This window comes from Eptatretus burgeri, chromosome 1, assembly GCF_056783735.1.
Source record: "Eptatretus burgeri isolate ZD-2024b chromosome 1, Ebu_testis_v1, whole genome shotgun sequence".
NCBI lineage: Eukaryota > Metazoa > Chordata > Myxini > Myxiniformes > Myxinidae > Eptatretus > Eptatretus burgeri.
The window spans coordinates 124,237,082-124,249,133 of NC_140961.1; the positions used below are offsets into that span (position 1 = coordinate 124,237,082).

The 12,052-nt window shown below is 39.5% G+C and overlaps 1 protein-coding gene across 2 annotated transcripts in view; it reads right to left on the bottom strand.

Annotated features, from left to right (window-relative positions):
* The window catches only part of IFT172 (intraflagellar transport 172), a 445,633-nt gene that overhangs the window by 180,959 nt on the left and 252,622 nt on the right, over nucleotides 1-12,052 (bottom strand). For both annotated transcript variants that reach the window (XM_085896864.1, XM_085896871.1), the window contains exons 25-27: nucleotides 11,474-11,618; nucleotides 11,202-11,291; nucleotides 411-508 (exon numbers count right to left, since the gene is read on the bottom strand). In XM_085896864.1, coding sequence (XP_085752990.1) covers nucleotides 411-508; nucleotides 11,202-11,291; nucleotides 11,474-11,618 — 333 coding nt within the window. The remainder of the gene's footprint in view (nucleotides 1-410; nucleotides 509-11,201; nucleotides 11,292-11,473; nucleotides 11,619-12,052) is intronic.

A 12,052-nucleotide genomic window follows, 5' to 3' on the forward strand; every position in this document is an offset into this window, starting at 1 on the left:
GAGAGAGAGAGACAGAGAGAGAGAGAGAGAGAGAGAGAGAGAGAGAGAGAGAGAGAGAGAGAGAGAGAGAGAGATAGACAGAGAGAGAGAGAGAGAGAGAGAGAGAGAGAGAGAGAGAGAGAGAGAGAGAGAGAGAGAGAGAGATAGACAGAGAGAGAGAGACAGTCTGTAATCATGGAAGATACTGTATAAATGCGAGCCGGGATGATGCAGAGCCAGTTCTCAGTGGGATGGTGCTCTGAAATACGAAATTTGGCTTTAAACACAACGTTTTCCAGCACAACACCATTCTGTTTACAAGTGTGAATAAAGAACGATAAAAATAATAATAACAACAATACAAAAACACAACTCTGCATTGAATGAATGGATAATAAAATCAAAATGAAAGGATTTGTGATCTGCTTTACCTTTCCGCTTCCTTGAACTTTCCCTGCTTCTCCAACTCCCCGGCCTGTGTCACAGAGAGCTTCAATGCTTCCTTTGGGGTCATGCACTGCGTCGCAAGCTACCCCGACATAGCCAGCATGTTCACAATGAAAGAGAAGGAAAGGTGATAGCTTTATCACCTGAACCGTGGTTCTCACCAATGAGCAGTGGGTACTTCCAACTGCTCTCATCCATAAATAGCAGTAAGTTACTCAACAAAAAAAAAGGTCATCAACTTGACTCATTGGTTTGAAATCTGAGAATGAGGGGAAACAACCTAATTCTGGACAACACAAGCAACGACATACCTTCAGGAATTTTTTTATATGAATGTGTCATCAATAGTTATGTACAAAATTCATCTGACTGAATTCCTGATTTCATATTTCTAATGAAGCCTGGTAGTGAACAGCCTGGTTGATGTTTTCTTAATGTGTCAGAAGAATAAAGTGAGAGTAGATTTAAATATTTTATACACCACGACAATGCGGCTGCACACTTTATAAATGTCATCCACTTCACTGATCCAAACCCTACTCTCTGGACCTTTCTTGTCTTTCTTCCCGGATCAAAAGTGAAGCTTCGTAGCACGAGTTTGGAGTCTGATGGTGAGTTGGATAACACAAGGATAGGTACGTTCAAACACAATTCACAGAATAGCTTGCGTTTACATTCAACTAGAGAGTTGGTGTCAAAGCCACCCAATGCTCACCTGTTTATACATTTATCATTTTAAAAAGACGAGTCTAATAATATTTTTTATAAAGCATTGCAGTAAAGTCTGATCCAAATAATTTTAAAGCAGTATATGTATTTGTATATTGTAATCAGTAAAAAATTGTGTGGTCGATAAAAACATTACAAAGGAAATAACTTGCACCAAAAACTTTAACATTTTCACGCTCACGCTGATGCTCACGCCGGGGGTATCGCTATAGCTCTCTGTTCTTCGAACAGGCGAGCTAAAAAGCGAAAATCATGCTCATGTTAGCGAACAAGCACACAAGAAAAATATTTTGAGGGAAGAATAAAAATAATTTTTGCAACTTAATTCACACATTTTGGCTTATGATACCAATCCCGAGGTCTTATTATGACCTGACATGGACTTGACCGGAAGTTGTTTACATTAAATATGCCAAGGATGGTCATATTGTGTTACTCCTGCAGCTCTATATAGAATTTCTCAAACTATATTTGAGCTGTGAGATGGTGAAATCTTTCGATTCAATTGAAGGTAAATTATATCATTATATAAATGGAAGTTTTCGACCGAGAGCAAGAGTGTAAATCACCCATGAGACATTTTGAGATATACTCCTCACAAGAAATGAAGCAACAAGATATAGGAGAAAGAGAAGGAAGACAAGGACCATGAATATATATATATATATATATATATATATATATATATATATATATATATATATATATATATATATATATATATATGGAATGTGTCAAATATTTAGTCATGTTACATATTTGTAGAAATCATGGAATATGGTTGTACTCCACATCGAAGGATGGCATGGGGAAAAACGGCCACCCCATCAAATGTGTACAAAATGATGTGCTGTCATTAACAGCATTGATAGTATTTACAAAAAGGATCTTCTTTAACAGCCTCAATTATTCCCACGTTCTTGTGCGGTTGGCGGGAGGTAGTTTTTGGCCCGTATTTCACGAACCGTCTGGCCAGGCCTGACGATCGATAAACTCGTTAGGGTAGGAAATTGTAATTTGTCATAGTACTTGCAATAGCTCGCCTACTCTTTGCAAAGGACACCGTGGGTTCTTTAGCATCCACTAACTAATGCCAGCAGATGGGACGCTAAGTTTATCATCCATCCATCCGAGGGACGGCTCACACTGTGATGAATCACCCTGCCTGTGAAACACCAGGATGATGGTATATAGCTTGGCCGAGATTCAAACCCAGTCTGGAGAGCTTTGAAGCAAGTGTGCATTTGTCTCGGCCATCCTGCCAGCCCCGTTTACAAAAAGATATTGGTGCCAATTTTTAAATCAAAACTGTTAGATCAACAAAATTCATGCAGATCATGCCACCAAGGACGGTGACTGATTGAATAGTGAGCACAATTATATTTTCAAATTCTTTCAGTGTCCACTGATTATAACTGCCACAATTGCAGATGACATGTACTCTTCACAAAAAAAAGCAACAACCTATCAACAATTAAATAAAATATGGATTTACAATTGAGAGATTTATTATTCACGAGACGACCCGTGAACCCGTTCGGGTCCCGTTGTGACAGTGGTTGATAAAAAAAAAAGCTCCAGTGAACTATACCGCTGAGGTTGTTCGCATTGATCAAATAATCCCAAAGAGTACTTCACTGAATCGGGAATTGATTTTTTAATAATTTTGACGTTGCCCAATTTGAACGAAACTTGATATTGCGCGTCAATGTGAAAAAACAACGGAGAAAAGAAAGTCGAATAAATTATTGTGCGTAATCTTCGAAACACAATTTTATTTATTAATGAACACAGAAGTAATAGATCAAAATGGTGATGTTTATTTTATGCTTGAAAATAAATCATTTTGTCTTTACTTAATGTTTGAATTTTTTTAATAAATCATTTCAAGAAAAAAAAAAAGAAGATAGCTCCAGCGAACTATACCACAGAGGTTGTTTGCATTGATCAAATACTCCCGAAGAGTACTTGACTGAATCGGGAATTGATTTTTTTCATAATTTTTTCGTTGCCCTATTTGAACGAAACTTGATACTGCACACCGCAGGAGAATGGTAAGGTGGGCCGAAAATTTTTGCGCTATCGTGTACTGTTTTGGCTGTATTTCGGGAACATACATACATACATACATAAAAGATGAGAGTTTTAGTAATATACTAGCCGAAACCCCGTCATAGACGGGGCACAAAATTGGTCCTTCAGTATTAATTTTGATTAACTGTCGAATGGCGTTGGACCCGTCTCGATCGGATGAAATTGAGAAATTGAAGTTACCCGGTGACCTTGACCCCTTGACCTTTGACCTTAAACTTGACCCCCCCCCCCCCCATGTTCGTTCTCATGTCCCAAGGATCACTCATGCCAAGTTTCATCTCATTCCATCCAACGGTTCGGCCGCCTATAAAGGACAAACAAACACACACATACATACAAACAAACATATTCTATTTTTTTAGTATAGTAGAAGATAGATAGATGTGTATGAAAAGGCAAAGCAATAATTAAGAAAAGAAACCTAATCTGCAAATTGGAAGTGTGACAAGTAATGAAACACTTATCCGGAGCACCGAAATGGAGCTATCTTGCAAATCCACAAGCAAATCACCTCTCCCTCAGAATTTGCAGACATGTCTGCACACGACTCATAGCAATACCCTCGATAAGTTGACTACCCATGTGGTCTGAGTCAGTTTATAGGAATGGCTTGGCATAATTTAACACTACATGAGTTGGCTGATGCCATCGGGATGGTTCAAGGAGGGATGACTCAGACTACCATTGCTTCCCTGAACAATGTTAGTTGCAGTATCATATCCAGGGCACCAAGGTCTAATCAGACTGGACAGTTTGATCCAGTAATAAGCCGTTTCATAAAAACCTAAATTCCATTTCAAAAAATTAATTCAGTTTCATGTTATCAAAGGAAAAAAGATGCATTTATTTGTGCACTTGCATTGGAAATAAAACAATTTTCCTCAAGTCTGCGCACCAAAAATCCTCCATGGCACCCCGAGGCGGTGTACTTTACCATCATGGTGACAGAAAATTCAGCGAATAACACAATGAAAATACAATTTTGAATTGGAGGTCGGAAAATGTGGAAACCGGATCCATGGGATGTGGCAGTTTAAACTATATGATGAGGAAGTTTGCAGATGTGGCACTTTAAACTAAATTAATAAGGACGTTTGCAGACATAGACATTGACACATACCTCAGGGTTTAAAAAAAAACTTGTTTTTAATAATTATGCTTGGCAATCTCATCTGTATTTCGAAGAATTTTCACCAGGAAAGAAAATTCTTAGGTGTGGGCGGCCTGATGATATGGGTGGACAGCAGACTCTGCAATGAAAGACTTTGGATTGTCCGCTCCAAGTGTGGGAGCTTGGTCGTTTAAACCCCGGCAAAGTAATACCAAGGACTTTCAAAATGGCATGTGCTGCTTCCTTGACACTCAGCATTAAAAGGACAAGAGCACAGGCAATCCCCTAAGGTTGGCATCCATGGGGAGGAGGAAATTCCTCCATAGGAAAATTCCCCAATGATACACACCCTCCCAGCCACCAGACAGGTTTCATCGTGCATGTTTTGCAGCTGTAGAAGAACTCGTGTAGAGTATGAAACAACAAAGGGCTTACCTTGCGTAACTGTTCATGGTTGCTTAATGAGACTGTCTTCAGCGAGAAGACCGTGGGATTATATGTATATATATATATATATATATATATATATATATATATATATATATATATATATATATATATATATATATATATGTGTGTGAAGATAAAATCAGATCAATCAATGGGACTAAAGTTTTAAAAGTCTTAAGTTTGAAGTTCACATTCGAGTCCATCATCAGAGACAGGATTAAAAACACATACAGTGCCATTTATACATAACGTTGAAAGATTAATCATCCTGATTGATAACACCGAGAATTGAGTCACTGTCAATTAACTCATTACTTCCTTCATACGTTCTGTGGAAGTGCTCGGGGAAATTGGCACGTGCAGTGTGCTTACGGATGCTTGAGCTGATGACGTAATGCTTGATACACTGGGTGTAAATCGATATGTCTATTCATTGAATTTTCATTCGAATAACATGCCTCTTGCAGCTGTCTGGACGTTCGGTTGTCCACTTGTCCGATGCTGTTCATTGTGACCTGGGAGAGAGGATCCTTTCTCCGTACGGCTAACTGGTGTTCGTGTGTACCCTTGTTTTTAATCTCTTCGAGGTCTCTCCAATGTCATGGGCTGTGCAGTTGCTGCAATTTATTGTATAAATGACTGATGATTTGTCCCTCAGATTCAATCGGTCTTTTGGTTGCATGATCCTGTGTTTAATAGAAGCCTCAGGTGAATGTGCGATGCCGACTTCACATTACTCCACATTACTCAAGTGTTTTGACTCATCAGAAAAGGGTTCGCAGGCATCTTCGCTTCTGAGCCACAGGATGGTTGCTGCCATGATGCAGAATCTGGCTGGAATCGGTTGCCTTCCTGTATACGGTTTTCTGCAGATCCCCGAATTTCCGAGAAACCAAAACATCCAAGAATGGCAGCCATTGATCTGCTTCCTCTTCCACTGTGAATTGGATGTTGGGAAAGACAGCGTTGAGTTGATCTTTAAAAGTGCTTACCATATCTCATTGTATGATGACGAAAGTATCATCGACATTACGTATCCACAACTTCGGTCGATAGACAGCAAACACCAGTGATTCCAGTCGTTGCAGCACATCTATGTGGTATGGTGCCTGGGATACAAATAGTTTCTTCTATTCGCGATATATATATATATATATATATATATATATATATATATATATATATATATATATATATATATATATATATATATATATATATATATATATATATATATATATATATATCTGATCTTTGTCGATTTTTCTTTCAATGCCTGTTTAATTCTTCATTCTGGGGGGGGGGGGGAAGAAATCCGGTCTTGGCTTACAAATGCATGTCGTTGTGCGTCCAATAAAATGTCCCAAAATGCGTGAGTGTGCCTTGGTTCGCTGCCAGTGCCCTGCCTCGTCGTGCACCCACCCGCAAACAGGCTCGAACACCAATTGACGACACATTGTCACCCCCAGGAACCAGGGAAGCCGAGAATCAGGTATGGCAAAAAATAATCAGGTACGCCAAGAATCTGGCAACCAAGCAGAACCAACAGGAATGGTCCAACCATATATATATATATATATATATATATATATATATATATATATATATATATATATATATATATATATATATATACATATATATATATATATATATATATATATATATATATACATATATACATATATATATATATATATATATATATATATACATACATACATATAATATATATACATATAATATATACATATAATATATATAACTCAGGACCTTTTGGATCCCAAGCCGCTGCCCTAACCACTGCGCCAACACACCAGGATATATATATATATATATATATCCTGGTGTGTTGGCGCAGTGGTTAGGGCAGCGGCTTGGGATCCAAAAGGTCTTGAGTTCAAGCCCCGTTGGGCCACTGAATAATACACCAGGGGGTTGACTCAGCCTGTCATCCTTCCGAGGACGGCGAAATGAGAACCAGTGTACTGGGCCGGTGTGTACCCCGGTTAAAATAGGTGTACCATATCCCTGTGTCGTAAGAGGCGACGAGGGTTGCGTCAGGAAGGGCATCCGGCGTAAAACATGTGCCAAATCAGTATTCGGATCATACGGATGATCCGCTGTAGTGACCCCAAACGGGAGCAGCTGAAGGAAGAAGAAGATATATATATATATATATATATATATATATATATATATATATATATATATATATATATATATATATATATATATATATATATATATATAGATATATATATCTATATTCTGGAACGCAAAATAAACTTACAACTTGTTTGAAATGTAATAAAATTGTAACAGTTCAAAAAAAAAAAAACAACAATTGCTAATTGAAACATTGGCATTTTATTGATGACATGTCAAGTTTTTGACCAAGATACACCATCTCATAAGTTTGTTCTACAGTACAGAACAGCACAGGGTGCAATATCAGTCCCCTTTCAATAGCGTGTGTGGCCACCATTGTTTTGGATGCAGGCAGTGCATCGTCGGCGCATACTGCCTACCAGTCTTTGGATGGATTTCTGCGGGATTCTGTCCCACTCAGTCCTCAATGTCTGAAGCCATCTGACTGAGGACCATCTGACTGAGGACCATCTGACTGAGGACCATCTGCCTGTCCTGCTTTGCAGTGGTGACTCTTCGCCTCCCTGATCGAGGTTTGTCATCTGCAGGGTTGTGGAAGGTGTCTCTGTCCACGAGGGCCAATATCGTCTGGTGTGAACAGCCAAGGCGACGTGCCACCTCACGGTAGCTCAATCCGCCTTGTAGTATGCCCAAGGCACACTGCCGTTGATCCCTTGACAATCGTGGCATGTTGTTTGAAATGCCCATTTTGAACTGGCCTTTTTAAAGCCAATATCAAGACATCACGTGCAGCTCATTAAAATCATCCCGTACCCCTTGGCTAATCACTGACAGTCAAAATGGCTGTTCAACAGCTGTGCTATGAAGTGACCATTGAAGGTTCAAGTGACCATCCGTGACCGGTTTGTCTGACAGTGAGGACACTATTGTCCACAAATAAGTTCACACATTTACTACACGCTGTGTTATTGTTGATATTTGAAGGTTTAAAAGGTGGTAAGTTTATTTTGCGTTTCAGTATATATATATATATATATATACACATAAATATATACATAAATATATATATATACATACATAAATATATATATATATATATACACATAAATATATACATAAATATATATATATACATACATAAATATATATATACATACATAAATATACATACATAAATATGTATATATATATATATATATATATATATATATATATATATATATATATATATATATATATATATATATATACACACACGTGTGTGTGTGTGTACCGGGCGTAGTGCCGTGCGCCTGTAATCCGGCTACTCGGAGGCTTGGGTTGGAGGATCGCTTGAGGATGGGATCGCTGGGCCGCGCGATGAGAGGGTGTAGGGCAGCCCGGAATCATGGCGAAACCTAGTCCTTATCCCTGTGCCGTAAGTGCCGACCAAGGTTGCGTCAGGAAGGGCATCCGGCGTAAAACCTGTGCCAAATCAGTATGCGGATCATAATGGATGATCCGCTGTGGCGACCCCTAACGGGAGCAGCCGAAAGAAGAAGAAGAAGAAGAAGAAGAAGAAGAAGAAGAAGAAGAAGAAGAAGTAGTATGTATGTATGTATGTATGTATGTATGTATGTATGTATGTATGTATGTATGTATATATGTATATATATATATATATATATATATATATATATATATATATATATATATATATATATATATATATATATATATATATATATATATATATATATATATATATATAAATATAAAAATAAAAGCCTGGTGTTGGCGCAGCGGTTAGAGCAGCGGCTTGGGATCCAAAAGGTCCTGAGTTCAAGCCCCGTTGGGCCACTGAATTAATACACCAGGGGGTTGACTCAGCCTGTCATCCTTCCGAGGTCGGCGAAATGAGTACCAGTGTACTGGCCCGGTGTATACCCCGGTTAAAATAGGTGTACCATTTCCCTGTGTCGTAAGAGGCGACCAAGGTTGCGTCAGGAAGGGCATCCGGCGTAAAACATGTGCCAAATCACTATGCGGATCATACGGATGATCCGCTGTGGCGACCCCTAACGGGAGCAGCCGAAAGAAGAAGAAGATATATATATATACATACATATATACATACATATATATATACATATACATATATACATATACATATATATATATGCATATATGTATATATATATATATATATATATATATGCATATATATATATGCATATATGTATATATATATATATATATATATATATATATATATATATATATATATATATATATATATATATATATATATATTTGTTACAGATTTTAGAATCCGGTCTGATGAATGCATCCACACATCCAGGTCCTCAGACAGTTATTTCCTTAAATACATGTTCAGATTAGCCCCATCCCCATGTCGGATGGGATCTTAAATGTGATGTGTTGAGAAGGGTAAAGGATAGATCCCCTCTCTTATGGGAAGCTTTTTCTTTTCGACAGACATGTTCACACACATTCCTTCACGAGCTCTGAAGCCCGTCCTCGTTTTTCCTCAGCAACATTCCTTCCAGAGCTCCGTTGCCCGCCTTTTTTGAGAGCGCATGGGTCGTCATGGTAACCGTGCTCCAGTGGGGCGGGGTGAGCTTGGGGTGGCACCCCGTAGAGACGGCCCGGGGATATAAACACGAGCGAGAGAAAGCATGAGGTACGTTCTGTGGGGAGAGACGTTCTGAAGGAAAAGAGATACATTCTGTGAGGAGGTACGTTCTGTGAGGAGGTACATTCTGTGAGGAGGTACGTTCTGTGAGGAGAGACGTTCTGTGAGGAGAGACGTTCTGTGAGGATAGATGTTCTGTGAGGAGAGACGTTCTGAGATTAAAAAAAAAAACAAGTGAAAGAGGGACATTCTCTGAGGAGAAAAAGTCTGAGGAGAAAAAGTGAGGAGAGAAAAAGCAAAGGGCGAGAGAAGCGACCAATAAGCGGGTGTCTGACCAGCGCCGAAGAGACAATTCACCCTTCCAGTGCTTCGACAAGCGAGCACGTGGGTGTGAGCAGTGCCGCCAACAATTGAGGCACGGGCCGATCACCGACAACACCAGGGTCTAAACCTGCGATGCAGGATCTCGGTGCCCTCCAGACTTCGACTGGCATTCAAGGCTGCCCCGCGAGAGGGTGCACGGCAAAGCTGGGTGCTGGCGACGGACGTGACAAGCACGCACACATTTCCAAGACGTTTTTGCTTCATGGACGACTTTCTGGTGAGCGAGACGATTCTCCCCCTCCCCTCCCCCAGAATGACCTGTTGGGTACCCATGTCTGTGTTTAGCTGTAAGTAAGTCAACCACCGATAAGCATCTGCTCTTTGTCTCTTTCCTGGAATTTTGAATGATTTTGCTTTGAAATTCATTCTTTATTTACCTCAGCAAATAAAAGGTTCTTTTAATTTATTTATTTTATTATTAATAAATTATTTCTCGATTTCCAACCAGTCCGTGTTTGTCCTTTCCTTGCATTGGTCTCGCATTGTTCGAACCGAGATAGACTGGGAGGTAATTACCACAGATCTGACCAAAAAATTGTCGGCACGCACTAGCGGTTAAAACGCTCGGCCGCCCTTATTAAAATCTAATCAGATAATATTGGTGCTTTGCCGAGGGCACGCTCCCCGCTCAGGTAACCACGTGACCTCCAGTTAAACGGAATAATTATACGGTAGACATCGGAACTCGTGGTGGCGTTCGTGGTTTTAAAACAACCCACCGTACCATCACGTTAATTGTGAGCGGTGGCCCCAGGTCCGGCTCGACCAAGGACAACCGGGGATTAATCCCCCTGAGTGACAAGCTGGTGTCTTGGTAACCCCGCACCACAACAATATATATTTGTATATATAGACAGATATACATAGATAGATATGTATAGATATATCTCGGTGACGGTGACGAGATGAAAGGATTCCGTTGAGTGCACCACTTTGGCTTTTACACTATTTTTTGTTTTCAAAAGTGTGGGCATCAACTCCTGCTTCAAGTACTTTTTGAGGAAATATAAAAAAGCTATATCAAAAGCTACGAAGGTATATCAAAAGCTATTCAAGCATCAGGCATTTACTTCTCAACAAACCTGCACAAACGATATTTTTTCACATCAGGAAACAATTCGTTAATCCACATAACTTGCCAATAATTACTTTCAATTGGAAGTTTGAGTCATATCATGAAGCACCAGGCCCTTATGAGGCAGGATGGCAAATAAAAAAGACACACAACACTGTATTTAGTCATTTTCGGGTTTTTTTTACCCGGTGTGCCTGCTCCCAGTCACCAGCTTGCCACCACATGTCAATAGCATCCCTCGTGTGTTTTGCTTTCACGTATAACTGCTCGGCCGTCTGCAATGAAAGAAAATTATCATCAGTATGAAGCATATGCGCAAGCCTTTGTGGTTACTGTCAATAAGTCACATAGAAGAGTCTTCACATCGGCTGAACTCGTCCTACGGTCAACGGCTTCAAGAGATACACTCGAGTTGTTGTCCTATTTATCAACCATGTCGTGCCGGGTGCAGACTCACTTGGAAGTCCTGGATGGACATGTAGTGCTTTGCGATCTTGAGAAAGTATGGAGATGCAATGCTCTCATTTTGCATATCAAGAATGTACACTGCCTTTTTCCATTGCCGTGAGCCGATTGCAGCTTCAATTGCCTTCATCGAGCAACTGCAACAATGAGGAGAGAGGGAAGCATCAGAAGTTTTCCACATACTGTCTCATTTGGAAGTCAAATGATCAAAATCTTATTTATCCTCAACCTTCGAGAATTTGAGTAACTCTTCAAAAATCTCGAGGAGTTTTAAATAGACAGAGTGGGTGAAACTCTCAAATAGCTCCAGACATTCTCGTTGCTAAATTAAAACATTTCAAATTAAGTTAAGAAGCGACAGAAAAAATGGAACCAAAAACATTTCACCAACATTACAGAAGAGAGAAGCTTTTCTTGCAGATCCTGGATGAGTAAGAAAACTTGTACTGAAGGTAGAAATTAACTTAATCTGGATCCTGAATCCAGATTCAAATGTGATGGAGAGCAGCCAAATTCTCTGTCCTCCACACAAATTTGAGAGTGATGTTGCTGAGATAGACTTCCTCTCTTC